This window comes from Mauremys reevesii, linkage group 10 (assembly GCF_016161935.1).
Source record: "Mauremys reevesii isolate NIE-2019 linkage group 10, ASM1616193v1, whole genome shotgun sequence".
NCBI lineage: Eukaryota > Metazoa > Chordata > Testudines > Geoemydidae > Mauremys > Mauremys reevesii.
In genome coordinates, this window is record NC_052632.1 from 70,986,376 (window position 1) to 71,011,036 (window position 24,661).

The following is a 24,661-nucleotide window of genomic DNA, read 5'->3' on the forward strand; positions in this document are numbered from 1 at the left end:
ACACCACTATTAACCTCTCTTCATTCTGAAAACTGACCATTTATTCCTACCCTTTCCCCCCCATCTTTTAACCAGTTACCAATCCATGAGAGGACCTTCCCTCTTCTCCCATGACAGCTTACTTTGCTTAAGAGCCTTTGCTGAGGGACCTTGTCAAAGGCATTCAAGTACACTATATCCACTGGCTCCCCCTTGTTCACATGCTTGTTGACCCTCTTAAAGAATTATAATAGATTGGTGAGGTATGATTTCCCTTTACAAAACCCATGTTGACTCTTCCCCAACAAATTATGTTCATCTATGTGTCTGACAATTTTGTCCTTTACTATTGTGGAAGTACAGAAAGAACTGACAGGGATTTGTAGAGGATCTTAATGCATGACAGTCTTTGTTAGGAAGAGTTAGGCTAACTGTAACCCTAATAACACGAGATTTGTAGAAGCGAGGATTGTGTGAGGCGAGTGGAAAAGAACTGTGTGAGAAGTTGTTTTTCGACCTTGTGTAGATAATATGAAACGTAGACTGGAGTCTCTTAAGTGAGAAAAACAAGATATCAGGATGACCTATGTATAAACAAAATGCAGCTGTTGCTTATTATTGTCTGTAACAAAAGTATAAATGCTTGCTGTAATTGTTTACCTGTTGAGAGACCTGTCTAGGAAGGGGAGACCCTATGTCCTAGTGCACTCTCTCCCTGTTGTAGCTGCCAAACAGAATAAAGTATCTGACTCTGCTGCACCCAAACAAAAAGCGAGAACTGAGTTTTTCTCTGACACTATAGTTTCAATCAGTTTGCCCGGTACTGAAGTCAGGCTTACAGGCCTGTAATTGCTGGGATCACCTCTGGAGCTCTTTTTAAAAATTGGTATCACATTAGCTATCCTCCAGTCATTTTGTACAGAAGCTGATTTAAATGATAGGTTACAGATGATAGTTGTTAGTCCTGCAATTTCACATTTGAGTTCCTTCAGAACTCTTGGGTGAATACCATCTGGTCCTGGTGACCTATTACTGTTTAGTTTATCCATTTGTTCCAAAACCACCTCCACCTCTGTCAAAACCGTCTTTGTTTCATTTTCAGTTCTAGATGCTCAGTCCTGGGAGATGATGAGCACGTTCAACTCCCACTTAAGTCAATGGGGCAGATCTTCATCTAGGACAATGTACATGCACTGAGGCTTTGCCTCAGTGGGACTACTCTTATGCTTATGCCCATGCTTAAGTGCTTTGCTGGATTAGGGCCAAAATGTCCAGTTTTAGTGCTAGACTATTTTTATTGAATTAAGTGTGTTGTTTTCATGGCATAGATGCCCATTCCCTGGGCACTGGGGTAAATCCTTTAGATTCAATATAGTTAACGTAGTGCAGGAAAATTGTCATAAATCAGAAAAGTACAGGTGACTTCTTAGGTACTGAAGTCAGCCATCTCATGGGGGAGGGATAGCTCAGTGGTTTGAGCGTTGGCCTGCTAAACCCAGGGTTGTGAGTTCAATCCTTGAAGGGGGGCCACTTAAGGATCTGGAGCAAAATTAGTACTTGGTCCTGCTAGTGAAGGCAAGGGGCTGGACTCAATGACCCTTTAGGGTCCTTTCCAGTTCTAGGAGATAGGTAATCTCAATTATTTTGGAGACTATTTGTTATATAATTTAAGATTAGAGAGTGCAAAAAGTATAGTATGCAGTTAGTAAGGTTGCCAACTTTGTTAAATTTTAGTAAAATAAATTATTTCTGTGTAATGTACATTTTATTGGCTTTCACAAAAAAAAATTAAAAGGATTCACATGTAATGAAAGAAAAACAGGTTAAGAAGAGTATACAGGAATAAGAATAATTTAAAAAACCCACAGCATAATTTTTACAGCACCACTAAATATGTGCTATAGCTCTGCTATAGAGGACAGTGTGAGTCATTCACATTCTGTATCTAACTTCTAGATTAAAAAAAAAAAGAAAGAATAGCCCTAGAAGACCAAATGTAATAGAGTTTTATAACCAGGAAAGACAGAGATGGCGTATCTGTGAAACTGTGATATGCAGCCAATAGTGCAGAAGTCAATAGTGGTTCTTTGGCTGAGTCCAGCCATTTTGTTCTCAGATTGCTGCAGCATGTTAGAGGGGCCACATGATATGTGCTGTCTCATGAGACTTCACTTGGGTTCTTTCTTGTTTTCCTTATTTTAAATTAAGTCATTTTAGACTGAAAGTAGACAGTTGCTCTTGTGTATGGAAAAACATAACACCTTAATTCAAAATAACAGGCCTACCCATGCAAACTTGTCTTTGCATAGCTGTCTCACTGAACTCAGGATTGTATGCACGAGTAAGGAATTACAGGCCTGAAACCCATGGTTGAGTTTAAATATATTGTGTAAACCCAGCGCTCGAAAGCTTAGAGGGATGGAATTCTCTGGTCCCTCCAAAGGGAAAAGCCAACCCTGGCCACTCTCGTTTACACAAATTGTAACGTTGATTACCCACGGTTTCCCATACTATGTTTTGTTTTATTTGGAATCTATGTTCTAATTGTACAAATGCTAACAGATTGTTACTGTAACTGTACTTGAGAAAGGGAATAGGAATTGTGCAAGATATTCCCTGGAGTAAATGTGTCACCCTGAGGTTACCGGGAGTGGACTCTGGTTTGGGAACTGATTCAAGTTCAAGAAGAGAAGGTCGAGGGTTGTTCCCTAGAGATCAAGAGCTCTCTTCAAAGGAACAAGAATTCTGTCTTGCTCTGGGTTCCCCACCTGGATATTCTGAACCATGTGTGGAGTGATTCTATGGGACTAGACAGGAGCAGGCTGAACCAGTGGTGGTGCAGAGCTGACCTCACAAGCAAGGCCCAGCTGGACTGGCTGTGTAGAGATGACTTAATAGGTAGGCCCAAGAGCAGGTGACTGCAGCAGCAGCATAGAGCTGATGGCCCAGAACTGGACCAGGTAGCTGCACACTGCAGTGGGACCTCATGGTGTGCACATCTCAAGACGTGAGCAGACAGGTGGACCAGCTTATGTCCCTTCACTACAACTGAAGCTAACTGGACCTGTGGTGGGGATTGTTTTGTGACTAAGTTCTGAACCAGATCATTAATACCTGGAGCCGTAGGGGTGGCTATCATCCTGATACACTGACTGGGTTTTATGCATTGATTGTATTTAATTATGTAAGTGGTGTTAGTGTTCCTTTTGTTTGCCTTCCTTGGGCCCACATACTCCTGTTCTGCTGCTGAGTAAGGGAATCTAAGGCCTGGTCTACACTACGCGTTTAAACCGGTTTTAGGAGCGTAAAACCGATTTAACGCCACAACCGTCCACACTAGGAGGCACCTTATATCGATTTTAATGGCTACTTAAACCGGTTTCTGTACTCCTCCCTAACGAGAGGAGTAACGCTAGTATTGGTATTACCATATTGGATTAGGGTTAGTATGGCCGCTGATCGACAGTATTGGCCTCCGGGCGGTATCCCACAGTGCACCAGTGACCGCTCTGGACAGCATTCTGAACTCGGATGCAGTGGCCAGGTAGACAGGAAAAGCCCCGCGAACTTTTGAATATTTCCTGTTTGCCCAGCGTGGAGCTCTGATCAGCACGGGTGGTGATGCAGTTAAAAATCAAAATAAAGAAAGAGCTCCCGCATGGATGATGAGGACGTGATCGCTGTAAGGGCAGGCAAATCTGTTCTATCAGCGCTCCGGTACAGAAGACGACATTCAAAATCATTTTTAAAATATCTCCAGACAGATGCCATAGCAGGGACTCAGCGCACTGCTGCGTGACAAGCGTAACGGAAAGCCAAAGAATCAAATGGACGCTCATGGACTGGAGGACTCAAGCTATCCCACAGTTCCTGCAGTCTCTGAAAAGCATTTGCATTCTTGGCTGAGCTCCAAATGCTTCTAGGGTCAAAACAGTGTCCGCGTGGGTCAGGGCATAGCTCGGCAATTTACGCACACCCCCAGCAGTGAAAGGGAAAACAATCCTCTCTTGACTCTTTTACATGTCACCCTATCTTTACTGAATGCTGCAGATAGACGCGATGGTGCAGCACTCAACACCAACATCCTTGCTCCCCCCACGCTATGGCTGGCTGATGGTACAAAATGACTGGTATCTGTCCTCGTCATCAGCCTATTGGCACATGGGGCAGTGCAAAAGGACTGGCAACCATGATGACCAGCATCTGTTAGGTCAATCAAGGGTGCCTGGTCCTAATTTTTCCTGGTAGATGGTGCAATTTGGCTGATAACCATCATCGTCATAGCAACAGGGGGCTGAGCTCCATCAGCCCCCACCCTTCATGTGTAAAGAAAAGATTCAAGTGCCCCTGAACTAGCAGGGGGATGCTGGGCTCCTCTCCTACACACTCCTTACTGTCCTGTCTGGACTATCATAGCAGCTGGAGGCTGCCTTCCACTCATATCTCACTAAAGTCACTGTGTCTTATTCCTGCATTCTTTATTACTTCATCACACAAGTGGGGGACAATGCTACCGTAGCCCAGGAAGGCTGAGGGAAGAACGGAATCAACAGGTGGGGTTGTTGCAGGAGCACCCCCTGTGAATAGAATACAGCTCATAATTTCTGCAGGATCTGACACAGAGCAGCTGTGCTCTCTGATACAGTGGTTCTCTAGTACACTTGCCCATATTCTAGGCAGGACTGATTCTATTTTTAGATACCAAAAAGGAGGGATTGACTCAGGGAGTCATTCCCAATTTTGGCTTTTGCGCCCCTGGCTAAGAGCAGCCAGGGCACTTATGACAGCAGCAAATGGAACAGTGCAAAAGGACTGGTAGCCACGATCATCTTATTACCAATTTATGGTATGGTAGATGGTACAATATGGCTGATAACCATCTCTGCTATCATGCAAAAGCAAAAGCATGCTGCTGTGTAGCGCTGCTGAATCGCCTCTGTGAGCGGCATCTAGTACACATACGGTGACAGTCACAAAAGGCGAAACAGGCTCCATGATTGCCATGCTATGGCATATTCCAGGGCAATCCAGGTAAAAAAAGGCATGAAATGCTTGTCTGCCGTTGCTTTCCCAGCGGAAGGAGTGACTGACGACATTTACCCAGAACCACCCGCGACAATGATTTTTGCCGCATCAGGCACTGGGATCTCAACCCGGAAATTCAAAGGGGCGGGGGAGGCTGCGGGAACTATGGGATAGCTACGGAGTAGCTACCCACAGTGCAATGCTCCAGAAATCGACGCTAGCCTCGGACCGTGGACGCACACCACCGATTTAATGTGTTTAGTGTGGCCGCGCACACTCGATTTTATACAATCTGTTTTGTTAAACCGGTTTATGTAAATTCGGAATAATCCCGTAGTGTAGACGTACCCTAAAAGGATGCAGTTTACATGCCAAAGAGCTGGAACAAGGTGTAAATTGAAGTAGCCTCCATTCTATTTTAACATGCACCTTCCAAAAACCTTTCTTTAGTGCCTCGGCATGTAGGTTACATCAACTTAAACTTCCGTACGCACCACTAGATTAATGGTAAGTAGTTCTACAGGGATCTAACTGGGTGTCAGAGGGTCGACATACATCACCTTATACATCAGCTCTGAATGTGGTCACCTCCCTCTGCCTGTCATGGAGTCACCAGGGGTGTTTCTGCTGAGAGCCCTTGGATGTGCAGACTGGAGGTGGGGTGTTTCCTATGGAGCGTTCTTCGCTGTGAAGCTTGCTCTGCCTGCTCGTTCCCCTAGTCTGGGTTTACTGCCTTTCAGAATGACGCACCAGGCACGCCTCTTTTGAGTCAAGCACTTGTTTGGCTACTGACTATCAGAGTTATTTATCATAATTGGTTGAGCTGGTGCAGAAGCTGGGGTTGTTTGTACTGCGTATGGTGAGCATTTTAAATGGAATCTGGTGTTACATTTAGTTTAGATGCCACAGTGATGCATGCATAAAAAATAAATAGATCAGCCACTGGTCTGATAGCAACTCGTGTCTTCTACCAGCTCAACCTGCCGGGGTAGATTCAGTGCAAACATTCTTGTGATTAGGGAGACATCTGCTGTGTAAACTGCTAACTACAAGCAGAATTTTCTTACAGCACATCGCCCACCCCTGTAGGTCCTGCTCACAAACTGGTGGATCCCCCAAAATCCATGTGTATCTCATGCTGCTGCCAGGGGTGCAGAAGCATCTCTGTGGAAGCCCTGTGTTGCTGCAGCATCTCTGGGTTCCCTGCAGCTCTGCCCCTATTCCCTGTCAGCACATCTTCATGCAGACATATATAGCAAGAGGCTGCATTAACCATTCCACTCCCACCAAGGTAATACACATCCCCCTTGGCTCTGCTGCCCAGCCCATGTGCTCTTTGTTGCTTTCCCAAGTGAAGAGCCCTGGGCTTGCTGGGAACCCTTTGCTGTGTCTGAGGGATGTGGGGAATGCTACTGTGGAGGCTATTGACTGCCCCTTTACACATGGGTAGGAGATGGTCCATCCAGGGAGAGCCCCCTTCATAAACAGGGATCACCAGTGCATAAACTGGCCCCATTATCCTCTACCATCCTGCATATGTGTTTTGGAAGAGTCTGTTTCAGACAAAACCAGGGAAAACAGGAAGGTGATTTATAACACATGTTGATTTATAAGCGGGTGCAAACAATTCTCTGTTGGTTCATGAGACTGTGATATTGGAAAGGTCTTGGCCAATTTCCAACTAACTTGGACTTCACTTGATTTTCATGCTGCAACCTTATTGACTCTGAAAGCCGCAGAAATTATTTGGGGTTTGGTTTTGCTCTCTTGGACTTCAAAAAAGTCTTATAAAATAGGCTTTAGATCACTTCCTGGCTAGCACTAGTATCACCTGGGTGGGTTTCCTTTTATAATCACAGAGGTTAGGAGTCAGCTGCCAATAGAAACTCCCTTAAATGGTTACACTTCTACATGGGGAAATGTGGTAGGGAAAGATGCTTAAGATGTTATCCCCACTGTATTTATTCACATGTCAAACACTATGGCCTAGATATCCTTCAGATTTGTATTCAGAGAAGGTTGGCCCAGAGGTTAGGACCCTGGCCTAGGACTTTAGGACACTCAGGTTCAGGCTCTACCATACACTTCCTTCTTTCTGTGCTCAGTTCATCATCCGTAAATTAGGGAGGATACCACTGCACTACCTCCCTGGAGTGTGGTGAGGCTAAATACATTAAAGGGAGGTGCTCGCAGACTCTGATGAGCTCCTTGGATGGAGCTGTGTGAGGATAATTTTCTCACCTGAAGAAGAGCTCTGTGTACCTTCGAAAGCGTGACTCTTTCACCAACAGAATTTGGTCCAGTAAAAGCTATTACCTCATCCACCTTGTCTCTGTAATATCCTGGGACCAACAGGGCTACAGTAACACTACAAACATCATTTTCTTACACAGTTCTGTCAGTTGTTTGTATATGCAATTACTGTGGTTGCACATACGCTCATTATGTGCATGATCTCAGTATTTCCGCTATCAGGTATCGTAATTATACGAACCTGCAATGTGCATTTACTGTTATGAAAATGGGGCCCTCGAAGATTCTGAAGCCCATGGAATCACCCAGTCTGTAGGTGCAGTTTAAAAATCAGACCTTGTAGCGCTCAGTTAGTTGCCGCAACTGAAATGTGCAGAATTTTAGCAATTCAGCTAAATGGTGCAGGGCCCACTTCAGTTTCCATGGAAACTGACATCAGCTCACCAAACTCAAGGCAAAGTGTTGGCTGATTATCTGATGATAATGCTGAGAATTTAAATATACAATGATTATTCTGAAGCCCTTCACCTTCCTCTTGCTGAACCAATTTCCATTCCTAGCGCATTCAGCAGAGTAGATAGAACTCTGGAAGATTTGAGTTGGAGCTGCAGCCCGCTATGCAGTCAGAGGTGAAAGACCGATTAGCGTCTTGGCCCTTACATTGTGCTAAGAAAATGGGGTAACTGTCCCCAAATCTAGCAAGTAGTAACTGGGTTAATTGAATATGGTACAAACTAGAGGATAATGGTTTATTTGCTTTTTAAAATTCAAAAATTTTGCATCTGAACATCTTTGTTTATAACCCAGCCTTATAAATTCTAGGGCCAGATTCTGCTCTTGTTACATTGGTGTAGTTTTGGAGTAACTCCACTTACACCTAGATTTGTAGTGGTGTAACTGAGAGAAAAGTTTGGTCCATAGAGTGCTCTGGGGAAAACAATCTAAAAAGTTAGTGAGGGAGGTTTAGAACGTGGCTTTAACCCAGCTTGATATCAGAGGCTTGGTCAAGGCTGCAGAGTTGGGGGGCAGTGGCCAGTGTTGCAGTGGGACTGGTGCAGCTCCATCAGGGGTGTCGGAGCAGCTGATCAATGGATACGCACTGTCTCTGAAAATCCAGCTGTTATCTTTCAGTTAACGTACAGGATGGAGAATTTAATCCCCCATTATTTAATTTTTATCAAAAGCAGCTTATTGACATAAGCTGTGGATGTGGAAGAAAAATGCAAAAAATCTTTCGTTTTGGCTGCTCCTTTTTCCTATCAGTTTTAACCAGCTCTGCCCCTGAATTTCATTTGAAGTGTGTTTAACCATAGCTCTCAAACTGAGGTAAATGGTCAGTGGTTAGAGAATGGACTTCACTCTTTCCAAAGCAGGTACCGAGTATTCCTTGATAACTGACTGAATACAGGTGACAATATTGAGTTGAATTGTGGGTGTTCTACACCAGCACTTAAACACTAATAAAATACATGACCTGTCTCAATCCCTCCTGGATGCTGGGGTAGCGTGGGGAGGTGTATCGGAAATTAAAATGGCTACTACTGTATTAAATACCAGGTATAACCAACATGACAATCCACTAGATCAGCAGTTCTCTAACTTTTTGATTGTGTGAGCCCATGTTGAGACTCTCTCCCCTTTAAGCATAAAGGAAGGGAAGTGGTTGTCACCCACCGGGACCTGACCATGGCCCCTAGGTTGAGAACTCATGCAGTAGACTAGAGGAAATTACACACTCAGGAAATAAAAGAAGAAAATCTTAATGTATAACTGAAGCAGTTACAGTTTTACACCTGGGTTTATTCAGTGTATTAGCTGTGTTCCAGTTTCTGATGCTGTTTGCTTGATATCCAGGATGCAATTTTATATAATGTCCTATCAATGTGTTTCTTCCCTTACTCTTGTTTTATTAAAAAAAATTAAATTAAAAAAATAACCACACAGAACGCCTTCCCTCAGTTGCATAACCTTCTTATCTAAGTATACTCTTGCTTATCTGACCTTACTTGCTCTCCTGCTTTCCACGCTCTGCTCTCGGTTTTGGATCAGTGAATTTAATGATTTTGCTGAACACTTTTCTTTTTCCAGGTCACTGATTTATAAGGTTAAAAAAATGAGTCCTGCTGATTCTTGCTATGTTGCACCACTCGCCTCACTCTGTCCTGAACTGTTCAATTACCCTTTGTCTTCAATTTCCAGGGCATTTACTGAACCCATAGATTAGCTTTTCTGTGCAGGAAGCAGTCTTGTACCATGCCCAGAAATGTATTCATGGGTGTATTCTTTTTACTTATAGCCCAGTTTGTTAGGGTTATTCAAACCTTCTGTTACTGATTTGCCTGTTGACAAGCCCTTTTCAATTTCTGCAAGCGATCATCCTGGTGCTACAAAAGCACACCCAGTATATTCGGATTTCCTGCCACCAACTTACTCCCTTAATTATCTGTACTTTCAAGTAATAATGATAGTTCCCTGCCCAAACTTCCTGCAAGAGCTATCTCTGTTACTCCCAAACCTTCTATTCTCTTCAATTTGTCCTGAGCGATTAGCATTTCCCAATATTTTTCAGCGTTGACTTTTACTTTCCTACCCTTTGTGTTTAAGCTTTGAAATTATTTGACTTCTGTGTCACCCTTCTTGCATTGTTCTAAAGAAGATAACAGATTATTTCCTGGGGTTTGCCTTCTTTTTTGCAATTCTTTTTTCTTGATACCATTTTTTATTTCTCTCAGTAATTGATCTCTTTCATGCATAGGTCAGTCCTTCACCCTATCCATTTACTTATTCCTTTTCAACTCAGAGTAGCCCAGTTCCCACTTTCCTTTACATGATGGATTCCACACCCCAACCAGTGCTTGGTCCGATCACTTTTGTGTGGGCTCAGTCATGCCACTGTAGAGGCTGTGGTGTACTGGGGAGCTGAAGCAGTGACGCTAGCAGGCATATGTCCCCAGAGTTGTTTGGGGGTGAATGGAGGATGGAATATATCACAGGTGTAAGTAGTTCTACCTCAGCAAAGTCCTGCCTGTACCTTCACCCTACCCCCACGTCCCTTTCTCTGGGGCATCTAGTGCTGCCAGTCCATGTTCCCCTATTACCTGCAGGCACATTCTGGCCAACTCCAGTGGAAGGGTGATGGGGTATAGGGGAAGGGAGAGGCTCCCTATATCCACTCCCCCAACTCACTGCACCTGGGTTAGCATGTCCCACAATGTATTATGTATGAAAGGGACACAAATGAATATCAAACATCATCAGCTATCTTCATGATCTGAACTTCCCTCTTCGTGTAGCAATTGCAGAGGGCAGCACAGTTCTCTGAGGCCACCATGGGGCAGAGACCTGTCTTGTAGCTCAGTGATGCAAATCAAATGCCTCCTTTCCAAGGAACTGTGCAACCTTTTGTGGGGTATGTTAACAGCCAGGAACTAGTCCTGTACCTTCTGGCAATTTTTCAAATTGATATTATCTCAGGAATAAGCAGTAAAACTTCAGCGCTTGAGAACAATAGCTGCCTCACAAACTAAGTAGAACTACCTTGTTAAGACTGACTGAAGATAAGATTTTGGCATTAGCACACTTAACAGGAACACAAAGGACACCTTTTCTAATTCAGAGGTTCCACAGTTCACTTGTAAATACACCATCAAAGCCTTTCTTTAAAAAAACAACGGGGGTGGTGGTGGGGAGGGCACTACGTGGGAAGGTACCTGTTAATAGAACTTGGATTGACTAGATCACTTTTAAGGGTCCTTGTCCTCACCTTAAATCCCAACTCCCTTTATAAATATTAATTCAGTTAGCATCACAGCCCACCTGCTCTGAGTTAGGTAAGAGCCCATGTACCGGTGGAGACACTGAAGATCAGAGAGGTGAGCTGACTTGCCTAAGGAAACGCTGCAAATTGGTGTCAGAAACAAGAAGAGAATCCAGGAATCCTAATTCTGGATCCCCTCCCCTTTAGCCATTACACAAGTATTTCCCATACTCAGGATACAACTAAGTGCTTATAAAAACAGTGAGCAAATCAGCAGGTGAGAAGATGGAGAACAGAGGGAAAGAAATGGAACAGAATTTGATTTTATGTAAACTCTTTCAAGGTACTTCAGGGCTCTAGTATAGTAGTAAGTTAAACGCTAGTAGCGCAGTGAATTGGAAGGCGGGAAAGGTAGTAGCCAGTATGCACTAAGCAGTGAGTTCACACAGCTTTGACTGGCAGAACCTGCTCTGAGGGACACTGACAGCCAGCACTAGTTTTAGCCTATTGTTTGTGTTGTCTCTGAAGAATGCCAGCAGGAACTTCAATGACTATCTAGGTAGAGATTAAAAATGGGCAAAAGGGACCTTATTTTAATGCCTCATCTGAAAGATGGCATCTCTCCTGGGCTAGAAAACCTTAGTACTGCACTGCATCAACAATGTATTGGGAATCCAGCACCTTTTAAGTCATGTAATGTCCTCACACAGTACCTTGTATCTGTTGTTAGTATCTGCAGGTTTCCACCAGTGCAACATCAGCTATTATGTTTCTGGTGAATACTGGTTGCTAAAATTGAGGTCCTTTTAATAGTAGCAACATAATAATTATGGAGTCTGGTTCATTGAGAAGGGTATTGGAGTAAGAATGTTCCAATCTGGAGAACAAACAGGTTTCTTTTTAAGTCCTAATATGCATTACAGTAACAGCATTTCACCTGGTTCAGTCTCCTGGTAAACTGAATGCTGTACGGTGGTGAAAAAAGAGAGAGGCACTTTTTTGTCTTGAGCATTTGCATCTTTGAAATGAACAGCATTGAGATGGGAGTGATGGGGGAAGGTCAGATAAATTACAAAGGGGAGTGGATTTGGCAAACATCTGCACATAAAATAATCCCTCATAAGAATAACATACTGCATTTAAATGATTCGGCAATGCTCTCTACTGTAAGATATACACTCGTGTAATTCAAATATGCGAAGCCACTTTTATTGTAGTTCAGGCTCTTTCCTTTTAAATTACACGATGAAGTACTCTGTAGCATTAGGCCTAATAAGTAGTTAATCTCTCAATGTACCAGCAAAAATGAACCATCCATGCAGCACTTGGCTTTTAACTCATCATAAGAGAAAAGTGAAGGTCAGCAGTTAACGTAACCAAATGAAGCTGTGTTCTTCACACTGTGTAAGTTTTGACTGGCTTGTACAAAGGATGGAGGAGTCTGTGGCTCTCCCTGACAGTCTCCCAATATTCTTGAGGTGGCTGAAGGAAACAGGACCTGCAGCATATTCGACCACAGCTTGACTCGGAATCGGAAGGAGAGGGATTTTTGTCAGACAGAGGAGAAAAATCAAAGTCAGCTACCTGAAAAGCAACATTAAAGAGGAGGAGGTCACTTCCAAATTTAGGGCTACTCTAGCAAGTGAAAAATCAGAAATGGAGTCAGAGTCGGTTTTTCTCTTAACAGGCCTATTATTTATATTGTGGTACTGTCCAAAATGTTAGTTGAGTTCTAATATCTAGGAAGATCAAGTCTCTGACCCTAGTAGCGTGCATATTAATTATAGACATAACACAAGGGAAAACTCCACTAGGTGAACAAAATAGGAGGATGGGTGGATGAAGGTTACAAAATACGCTCGTATGATTACTTAGTACCATTCTACCTAATACCCTGTCCTACCTTACTATTCAACCTCCTTTCCCACTACCACTACCTTCCTTCTTTCCATCCACACATGGTTACCCAGGATATGTCCTTCTGTGAATGCTCCCCCCGCACCTCCCCCAGTCAATCAGTCCCCTCCCTCAGAACAAGAAAATATTGGAGAATATTAATGGAAATTCAATTTTAAATCGATTTCCCACTAGAATTTACACTGCAGCCTGAATCAATGAGTTACCTTCATCCAATAAGGACAAAGAGCCCTGCCACGTGATTTAAATGACCGTTTACACAGCTCAAATTTCTAATAGTGAATTCATGCAAGAAACTGCTGTGGAATGAACTACAGACCGAGAATAATTTGGTGAAACTATTCAGTGAATAATTTCAAATATAACTGAGAAAATCACTCTCTGTTTGTGGGCAATCTGCAACCAGGAAAAAAAGAAACACAACAAAAAAAGGGGTGAGGTAGAAATTCATCCAGTGACTTGTTCTGAATTATTTGCCCAGTGCAAAGCAATGCTACCCCTGTACCTCCACAAGATCCTTCTGCTGTGAGCTGCTTCGGAAGGTCGTGTATATAACAAATCCCAGCATCAGTGAAATCAGAGCAATACATGGCAGGGCAAAGAAAGCCGGGTGAATACCTGGGGAAAGAAGGAATGTGTCCAGTATAATATAATGCACTGAGATCAGGCCATTCTAGGTGAAGAAACGTTAAGACTGGGTAGAATGAAAGAGTAACATGCACTTGGGCACAGGTTATTCTCCCCAAAACACTATTTAAAAAAAAAGCAAATTGCACAGCTGTATTTGAATCATTGTGGTGTATGCTAGATTGTTTTAAATTCTTTTAAACCAGCCTTCACTTTGCCAAATATATTTCCTCTTCCTCCCTCCTCAATCATGTAGAATTTTAAGCATTCTTTGTGACTACACCAGGGACACAAAGGGTCCTTGAAGCTGCTCTAAAGTAGGCACCTGAGGATTTCCCAGGCTACTCCCTGAACCTGCCCTAAGTTATGCCAAGAGTTGAATCCATCCTTTGCTGACCCTAAGAGTGCAGAAGCAGGAGACAGAAAAGTGAAATAAAGTCCCCTGGGTCTCTCCTCACCTCCAGGTGTGCAGAGCATTGGGCCCAGAGAAGTGGAGGGAAAGAGAATACATAGGATAATCAGAAAATCCAAATGCTAAGGCAGGGAGAGATTCCACCCAGCAAACCTGCTTTGTAAATATATTCTACCAATTCTGTCTCCTAGTGAAGTAAAGCAAATGACATCAGAACAAACCTCACACCTGGCTGGTAAATCTTCTTAACGCAGTTGCCTGGATTCTGAACTGGCCATGGCATTCAGAACCTTTAACCTTTAGGCCACTGGTTCAAATCCAGCCTAAATTTTGTAGCAACCAAAAGTAACTCCCATCTGCTGGCTGTCCAGCAGCTTCAGTGAAATGAGGTGGTGGTCTCAGCCACAGGTCTATTTGACAGGTGCTTGCATCATTACAGCTGGCACTTTTGCTGGCTAGCTCAGGCCAATGACTGAGGACCAGAATGGGGCCAGTCCTTATGAGAGAACAGGGTGGTGGTGTGGGAGGTTGTAAAGGTCCTTTCCTTCTCCCCTTGCATGGTCTGCACAAAGGCAAGGTGCATAGATAGCTCCTGAGTGTTTGTGTGCACGCTCTTGAAGTGAGCAGGAAAGAGGTGTGGTCAGGGCTCCCTTCATAAGTTTGGGGGATGGGTTGGCTTTGCAGCTCCCAGTGTAAGCCAGCGTCTTAAAGGCCTTGGAAACTGAACTGCCCTCTTACCCCTTCTCCTGAGAATTTTTAGGCATTCTCTCACCATTGCTCCAGCAAGCTGCCCTGGCCATGCTCTCTTCCCCACCTGGCACTTACCATTTGCTCAGTGCTGGCCCGTTACAGATCTCTGAAAACTGGTTTCAGTTCTGGTTGTCCTGTCTCAAAAAGTGTATAACAGAGATTGACGGGGTGGGGGGCTGGAGGGGCAGAAATTGGCAACAAGAATAATTACAGACTTGGAAAGACTTCCCTATAAAGAGAGAGACTGAAAAGACTGGGACTGCTTATTTTAAGGAGGAGGTTAATACGAGGGGATGTGAGAATTTCTATGTCCTGTTCAGCCTCTCACAATGCATAAGCTAGAGGCCACTTGTGAAATTTAAAGGCAGCAAATTTAAAACTGATAAAAATACATTTTGTAAATAAGTCAGTCATCCTATGGAACTCACAAGGTACCACTGAGACTTAGTAGGATTTTAAAAAGGAGTAAATTTAAACAACAACAACAAAAAAAGAGCATATAACCTTCATGCTTCAGGACATAAGACAACTGCTGATCAGGGTTAGGAAGAAACCATCTCTGGGCTGGTTATTCCATAACTGTCCACTAAGAAACTTTTTGCACTGTCCTCTGAAGCTTTTGGTAATGGCTACTGTCAAAGGCACATCTAGTCATCTGAGCCAACATGGCAGTTCCTCTGTATCTCGAGTCTCACCTGTTGGCCACACTTTAATCTCATGGTACGTCTGCAACATGTTCACATCATTCTCCACTCTCACGCTGAGACAGTATTGTCCTGCATTACGAAAGGTATGGCTCAAATTGTAGGAGGAGCCATTAATCACCACTAGATGGCACTTTTCCCCTTCAAGTGGAATACATTCAGCCTTTATGAGCCAGCATAAGGTGAGTGGAGGGCTGAAGTGACAAGGGAAAAATTCAGCAGAGGCTTGTAAAAAATTATTTGAAATAGGAATGCATGAATCACATAGATTAAATAGCACAGGAACTTTGAAAACACTGACGGTTGGTGTAAGTAGTAATACTGCACTGAACTAATGCTAGAACTAAGTAACTGTACACACATTTATCTATTGAATACGTCTTCATAACACTTACATAGCCATGGATATTTTATATAGACCTGACAGCCAAATGCCTGAGAGGCTAGTGGGGCAGACAGCTTTGTGTACAGAATGTGAATGACCATTTCTGATTGCCTAGGCAAGAACAGCAGTACACACACAGATCACGTCACAATTCAGGACTTACAATATAATGGCTCAGCCTACCTTTTGTGGGAATAATGGACCGAAGTCTCAGCGGGCATAAATCAGTGTTGTTCCCTTGACTTCAGTGGAACTATACTGATTTACACACTGATTTACACCATTTGAAAATGTCCTAATACTTGCTATGACTTTCCCCCAGTTCTGTTAGTACATTAACGAATCCTCATTTCTGCAATAGCATGAATTATTCTTATGCCAAAATGTTGCTGCGGCAGGGGGTGGGGTAATCGGGTTGATGGAATTATTATCAGTGTATGGGTTTTTGGCAAACATTGACTATTTGTCTTTTGTGTTGTGGCACTGATCACCTAAATCATGTGGTATTGTTTTTGTGACGCTGGTAGACCAGGTGCCAGCTTTTGCCAGGTCTGTAGGCGTCAGCTGAGCATTGACAGATTCAGAGCTGGAGACCAGACGTAGCTCACTTGGATATTAGTAGTGTTCAAGTTGGGTGTTAGACTTGTAAGGATGGGTTTAGTGTTTAAACTCTATAAAATGCTTGTAAATTGCTGCATGCATTAATGCTACTTGTAGTGTCTGCATCCCATGCTATAAAGGTAAACGATAAGTTTTACTTTATAATTGTAAAAATGCCTCCTCTGAACTTGTAAACTCAGACAGGAGGAGTGATTCTCCCCGCTCATGAAGGATAACTATCAAGACTAATGCTGTGTCTACACTGCCACTTTCAGCACTAAAACTTTAGTCATTCAGGGGTGTGAAAAAACACCCCCTTGAGTAACAAAAGTTTTAGCATTGAAAAACACCAGTGTAGACAACGCTTTATTGCTGGAAGCTGCACTCCTGGCGATAACACTACTACCGATCGTTTTGGGTGGTAAAAAGCAGAGATCTCCAAGGTCAACCCGGTTTAGCACTAAAAGACATTCAGTGGACAGATTACTACATCTCTGTCACCTTTGGAAACCACAGACTATAACTCAATTGTGCCTATATGTTGCCTGCTTCAACCTGTAAATAACTCTCTCATTTGTTTTCCTCACTTAATAAATCCTTAGTTAGTTTACTATAGGATTGGCTACAAATGTTGTCTTTGGTGTGAGATCTGAGGTAGAAATTGACCTGGGGTAAGTGACTGGTCTCTTGCGACTGGAAGCAACCTGAATATTTTGTGATCTTTGGTGTAAGTGACCATTTATCACTAAGTCCAGCTTGCCTGGGTGGCAAGATAGACTGGAGTGCCCAAGGGGCCTGCCTGTGTCTTTATGGTAAGACTGGTATGGTACTTCAGGAGTTGACATTAGTTACTAGAATGGTAAAATCTAATTATAGAACATACCACAAGTTTGGGGTGTCTGCCCTGCTTTTTGACAGTCTGCCCTGGGGTTGGCACTCATTGTGAATCATTCCACACAGAGTGGCAGTTTTTGCTTGGCTGACTGTAAATTTTGAGACAGGACAATAAGTAAACTTCTGTTACTATTTTTTTGGATGAATAATCATTGGGGCTAAAATTTGTGAATTCACAAATGTTTTCCTGAATACTGGGCAGCTGTCTGAATGGACATGAATAATATGATACTATTATTAATAGAAAACTAAACTTTGATTCCTTTATTTCTTTATGAAAATTTGTTACGATCAGGTTGCTTTGTTTGTTTGTAAGTCAGTTCCATTTACCATTATGAAATGCCGTAAACATCTAAGAAATGTATTTTAAAAATTGAAAACCACCAGGACTCCTAAAGTATTTAGTGTCGGCCACATTCAGAGATGGGATACTGGACTAGAGTGACCTTGGGTGTGATCCCGTCTGGAAATTCATATGTTCCTAAATTTTAGTCCTAATTCAACCCTAGCACTGAGGTCGGAGAATGGACTTCATATGTAAACATTCTGCACACAAACAGAAGTGGATGTCTATTATTGTTTTCATCAGTTTCACGGTATGCTACATAACCAGCCTTTCCTTGATCATCTTCATCATCACATTCCACAGCCAAGACTGAAAAGGAATCCCCTCTAGATTTTGGAGGGGAAAAACTGGTTCCACAGCCTGAAGATATACCTCGGGGTCCAATCCTGCATTCCTTCTTATCCAAAACACCCATTCATTTTGGAAGCTTTGGGTCTTTTGGCCTGTATGGTTTCATCAGAGCTTACAAACTAAGCAGACCCAGGAAACACTCTGATAGGAAACCTTCAAAGGAAACCCAAGATGCTGCAAGAAGTGGTGCTGGCAATGCATAAAAGGTGCATGTCTACTTGAACAATCTCCATGGGTACGGCCTTTTGAATTAAATGCGAAACTGAGGTCCTAACCGCCTGTGGCGATTAATGATCTCATGTGGTTTTTAACAAAAGTAGGGGTATTAATCGTAGAGCCCTGGCCAAATTGCATCTTGCCGGATTACATTCTGCATACCTAGATGCTCCTGCAGTTTTATCTAGACAGAAACTGTCTTCATGTCATATAGGAAGTGAAAACTGTTACTGTCTCCAGATAAAACTGCAGGAGCAGCTAAGTATATAGAATGTAATCAGGTTCCAATCCTTTGTGCTCCAATCCTTTGAGGTGCTGAGTGCCCTCAACCACCGCTGACTTGCACAGGATGCTTAGCATCTCATGGGATTAGGTCCTTAAATACCTGCTTTATTCCACCCCACATGTAGCTGGATTTCAGTGGCAAGTGAAAGAATCCTCACAAAGGTATATATGGTTTATAAAGTGCTTTAGGAACAGTTGGCATGAAAGGTGCTGAAAAGGTAAAATGATACTATAAAAACGTGTCTCTCTATTTTTCATCCCTTCCTCAACTAGGGGAGGCAGAAACGAACTTCATTCCCAGAGGTCAGAAAATGTTATTTTTCTTGTTCCTTGGACAATCAGAGAGGTCAATCAGTGTCTGTGATGCTGTGACACACCCAGGATTGTCATGTATGTCCTCTGCTCATAAAAAGCCTATAAAGGAGCAACAGATGAGCGTAACACAACTATTTGGATTAAAGACTTGGCAAAAGGTAAATAAAGCTTGTAAATCACAGCATCGTCTTAAAGCAATGTCACAAAGCTCTTTATTTGCTAGAAATACATCCAGGTACACCACCATTTCCACCACATTTTGGCCATATAGCTTTTTGCTGTGTTTTGCTTGTGCTCTTTATTTACATTTTTCAGACCTTTGCTCTACATGGTCCTGCAGAGGCTCATCTGCTGCTCTCTGGACTTCAATTCTGGTGATAAACTTATCCTTTCTTGATCCTTTTTATCAGCATCCCATTCCTCCAACCCTGCAGCACATTCATTGCTGAGTGAAGAAGTCAGTTTGTGCTTGGCTCACTTTGAGTTCTGCTTCTGTCATAAAAATCCCATCCCCTCGGGCCAGATTTTAATTAGACCAGTTTATTTATCATTCAGTGCTGCTTTGTATCACCCATATTCTTTTTAATATGTTGGTGCTATTTCTTCCACTAGGGTTAGGGTGTGGTTGGGTTGTTCATTCTAAAACCCTGTTTCAGGGGTCTAAAATTCACCTGCCAAATATTTTTTACAATTTATGTTAATTTCCATGCAATCTAGGACCTGCACCTGCAAATGTGTAAACTCATGAGAAGTCTTGCTTGGTTCAACAGAGGATGACTTCTGTCCAGGCAAATGACCAGCGATGTCCTGGTGTCACAAAGTTTAGGCACCTGGCAGGAGCCTTACATACACCTGTACTTGTGCTACTATCCTCCAGGGATAGCTCAGTGGCTTGAACATTGGCCTGCTAAACCCCGGCTTGTGAGTTCAATCCTTGATGGGGCTATTTAGGGCAAAAATCTGTCTGGGCATTGGTCCTGCTTTGAGCAGGGGGTTGGACTAGATGACCTCCTGAGGTCCCTTCTAACCCTGGTATTCTATGATTTGCAATGCACACAGCAAGACTGTATCAACCCAGCCAGCTCTCACAGGCAGGCCTGGCAAGCCTCACTCACTTGGAGGAAGACTTATTGCTGTAGGATAAATTTTAAGCCAGAGTTTGTTCAGTATCTCTCTCTGCTGATGAAGGATTCGGTTAAGTTTTCCAACAAGACATTGCAAAACTCCTTCCCTATCTTAAAAGATCTCCTTCACTCAGACTGCCACACAGCTTGACAGAGCGTCTGCAAAGCTAAACTTGGGTGTGCCACTCTTGTGTTCTTACAGCCTTGAACCTTTAGTCCCAATGCACCACTAAATGCACTGGGAAGAGGGCCGAGACCAGCCTCTGCACTGTAAGCTTTCTCTCCTCCCCAGAACCAGCTGTCTTTGGCTAACTTCTTCACCATTATCCAGTTCCTTCCCTTCACTCCTCCCCTTCTGGGTCTATTGCCGCTCAGACTCTTCTTGCCTGGTTCACCTTGTGGCTGCTGTTACCTGGCTGAAACAGCACCCTAAACTTATCACTCCCTAGTGTCAACCCTGGTGTGCCTATTGGTTAGTGTGCCCTACATGCGGCGTGCAGGTTTCTTTAGTGATAGGGATCAACGAGGAAGAAAAGTCCAGAGCACAGTTTAAAAAGGCCCTTATTTTCCTTCCTTTTTACTGCTCTCTGTGTCTCTTCTCACCGACCTCTTTGATTTTCATTAACATTTGTGTTGTGTGTAAAGCACTTGGGGATTCTCAGAAGAGAAGTGCAGTTTATTAATAGTCCACATTCCTGCAACCTTTGCAGTATGAGAGATTTTTAGAGTCATGAACAAGTAATGTGCAGTAATATCTTGTTCCTAGAAAATAAATCTTTCTAGGATCAGTTCTGTAGCATGCAACGGGTTACATACTGGGGAAATCAGAATTAAAAAACAATTTTTTTTATAGCAAAGGATATTTGTGTTACTTACCTGCCATTGATATGTAGAGATAAACTTAAGTTTTCCATTACACGAGTCTCTCTGGAGCCTATGACACTTATACTTTTAACAGCATCTGGAAAGAACCGTGTGACAAAGTCATGAAACTGTGGCTTTAAAATCAAAAACAATTTCTTGTTTTACACTGAAAGTTTAATTTTTATACACTTTTCTATGCTGGCTTATTTTAGTCACATCAGTGATATTTATCTATCATTGTTTGTTTTTGCTAATAAATAGAATCACTTCAGGTCAACTAGTATGTTTTGTCAGTTATCTTTAAAAATTACAATCGATTATTTTTAGGCTTGGAAAGATTAGATTTTTATCGGTAAATGTTGATTTCACCATATACAGACAAACCGACAAAAGAAAATTTCCATCAATGATCATTAAAATTCACAGATAGGCAAAGTAAGAAAAGTGCTGCCTGAGAAATTATTAGAGTTGATTTAGGATATTTACTTTGTATATTTTGACAATGTGATATTGACAATTTGTGTTTTAACCATTACAAGCATTAGCTTTTTGAATCTCAACATCTACTGTCGTTAAATAATTATGGTCTGACCCCACCATTGTCTGTACTTCCTCCCAGTAACTTCCTGCATCTGTAAAAATGTAAATCTTTGAAAATCTAAAAAACTGCTTAACAATAAACATTGATATTATCTGCTGAAATTATCAAAAAATAAAAATTGAATTTTGTCAAGACTAATTTCATGCATTTAGGAACTGGCCTTTGCTATGGCCTCTGGGTGCCAAAGCAAACATAAATTAGCCTTATGCAGAGCTAATCAATATAATTAAATAGAGCCATTACACAATTTTTAAAATAATGATTAAAAATTCAAAATATTTTTGCAGGGTTTAAATTTTGCATTTTGATTTTTTTAATCAAAAAATGTATTTAACAATTTTCATTTACTAAAAACAAGGTTTTTGATACATGGAAATCTTTTGATCATGGTGATAAAAAAAAATTCGGATTAGAAAACATAAATAATTTCATTAAAAATGAAAAATTTAGAAAAAGTCTTTACTGAATGTTTGTTTTTGAAAAGGGATATTTTGATGATAAAACTGGTTATTTGAAGGGAAAAAAAACCCACCCTGAAAAGCTCTGTTTTTAAACCATAGGCCTGATGCAATACTTTATTAAAGAGCTTCATATTCTGTTTAATTATCATGCTCAACTTATGATCTAGAAATTACATTATACTACAGCTTGTGCAACAATGCAGGAAGTTCTGTTTTGCGCATCCAACGCCATTTATAATTACCCAGCAACTCCAATTCGGTGGTGAAATCTCCCGTTTTCTGCACAATCTTTCTTTCATGTGTGGCACTGTCAATTTGCTCCCATTCAGCTACAACTTTGAGATGTACCTTGCAATTCCCCACCATAGAATAATTATAGTAGACAAAGGGTTCTTCAGTTACCAGCTGAGTTCTATAGGTAGCATGAAAAGATTTAGAATCAGCATCACCTCTGTTCAGAAACTGCTTGCATTGAACGTTTTAGATACATGAAGGTCTGAGTCGTCTTTGTTACACCAATGTAAATCAGCACTAACTCCCCAGAAGTTCATGGAGTTATACTGATGTCAAACTGGTGAAAGTGAGATCAGAATTAGGCCCACCAGTATGCTTTTCTTACTTTGTGTCATTGTTTTCCTGAAAAACTTAAACAATCATCCCTAAATATCATTCATGGGTCAGAATTAGGGTGGTGATGATCTACTATTTCTTTTATTACGGTCAGTAAAGCAGGGGTGCCACAGGCAAACTGAATGCTTTAGTAAAAGAATATGGGCCACTATTTAAAAAAATCAAACCTGAAATATATGCACACAAACATTCATGCCAGAAGTGCTTATGCACCCATCCAATCAGAGACTAGAAACAGTACCATGTGACTATCTAAGGTATTTATAGATGGCCAGTCATCGTAATATCTAGACACTGTTCAATAACAACCAAGGGAAAGAATACAATCGATTCTTCAAATGTATTTAAAAATACACTTGAGAAAACTGCAATCTGCTCATGAAGATTCTGTAAGCAGAAAAACATGCTCAAGTCATTAAGTATATTTACTATGAATTATTTGTTCAGCTCTATGTATTTGCACTAGCATACCCTCTCTAACGAAACATGGACTTTAACCTAAAAACCTGGATCTCAACACCCCTGCAGTTTGAGGAAGCTCAGCACACATCAGCACCTAAGTAGCATAATAATAAAACTTGGAGACAGACCCTAGGCCAAAGCTTACATTTTTAACTGTTTGTGAGCTCCTAGACTATCTGAACATTGTGAGTGTAGGAGCGTGTTACACATCCTTACCAGAAGCATCCAGAACCTTTCCATAAATAAACAAACAAACTGGACATACCCATCTCCAAAATCCCAGTTGTAGATGAATGATGCCGACTTGAAATAATTACTCGGATCATGAAGGAAGAAAGAAATCAGGGTCAGAGTGTCTGTGGCAGAACTGGAACCTTGTTCGACAAATGTTCTGTTGTCTTCTATTTGTGCAATGGTAAGATTCCCTACTATAAACTCTGCAGAAGAAGATGATAAAAGAAGAATAATGAGACTGTATTTCACTTTCATGGCATTACCTACAAATCTCAAAGCCTCATTTAAACATTAATTCTTTTAATCTCTCAACATCCCTGGGAGGGTGGGTAAGCATTTTTATACCTATTTCACAGATTGGTAAATTTAGGTAGAGAGATTAAATGATTTACGCAAGGTCACACAGCCTGCAATAGAATCCAAGGGGGGAAATCTTGGCCCCATATAAGTCCAGAAAAGTTTTGCCATTGACTCCAATGGGGCAATGATTTCACTCCAGGAGTCCTGACTCCCTGTCCCTTGATCTAACCAATGCACACTCTCTCTAAAACAAAGTATAGGAAAAGAAAATTTTTACTATTGTGGATGACTGACATGCTATACACAATCCTATAATGATTTAAAATACAGTTATACAATGTAAAGCGATTCCGTGCAAACAGCATAGTGAAGTTCGAAATTTCATGTGTCTCAGTGATGATATCCTCTTATTTGCTTGGTTTATAGCAGGGGTTGGCAACCTGCAGCACACGGACTGATTTTTAGTGGCATGCTGCTGCCAGCCAGGGTCCTGGCCGCTGGCCCTGCTCAGCCCGCTGCTGGCCTGGATGGACGGAACCCTGGCCGGCAGTGGGCTGAGCGGGGCTGGCGGCTGGGACCCCAGACCGGCAGCGGGATGATCCGCTCAGCCTACTGCTGGTGTGGGGTCCCGGCCGCCGGCCCCGCTCAGCCCGCTGCTGGCCTGCCATGTGAAACCTTAAATTAATGAAGACTTGGCATACCACTTCTCAAAGGTTGCTGACCCCTGGTTTATAGGCTGATAGTCTAGGGATTTAGTTGGGTTTGGTTGATTTAGTTGGGTTTGGTCCTGCTTTGAGCAGGGGGTTGGACTAGATGACCTCCTGAGGTCCCTTCCAATCCTGAGATTCTATGATTCTATGATAGGGATGTGTATACTGCATTTAAAAACCTGCAGCTGGCCTGTGCAAGCTGACTCAGGCTGATGGGGCTTGGGTTTGCGAAGCTGTTTAATTTCAGTGTAGACATTCAGGCTTGGACTGCAGTCCAAGCTCTGGGACCCTCCTAGGGTTGCCAGTTTTGGTTGGATGTATTCCTGGAGATTTCATCACATGACATAATCTTCAAATTAATTAATTAAAGATTAATCTTTAAATTCCTGGAGACTCCAGGCCAATCCTGGAGGTTTGGCAACCCTACTCCCAACTCACAGGGTCCTAGAGCTTGGACTC

General features: G+C 42.2%; 1 protein-coding gene across 1 annotated transcript in view; it reads right to left on the bottom strand.

Annotated features, from left to right (window-relative positions):
- Window positions 1-12,201: 12,201 nt before the first annotated feature.
- The window catches only part of TMEM130 (transmembrane protein 130), a 50,324-nt gene continuing 37,864 nt past the window's right edge, over window positions 12,202-24,661 (bottom strand). The window contains exons 4-9 of the mRNA XM_039491141.1: window positions 23,224-23,395; window positions 22,109-22,278; window positions 20,817-20,901; window positions 15,416-15,618; window positions 13,437-13,549; window positions 12,202-12,598 (exon numbers count right to left, since the gene is read on the bottom strand). Of these exons, the coding sequence (XP_039347075.1) occupies window positions 12,410-12,598; window positions 13,437-13,549; window positions 15,416-15,618; window positions 20,817-20,901; window positions 22,109-22,278; window positions 23,224-23,395 (932 nt within the window). The 3' untranslated portion in view covers window positions 12,202-12,409. The remainder of the gene's footprint in view (window positions 12,599-13,436; window positions 13,550-15,415; window positions 15,619-20,816; window positions 20,902-22,108; window positions 22,279-23,223; window positions 23,396-24,661) is intronic.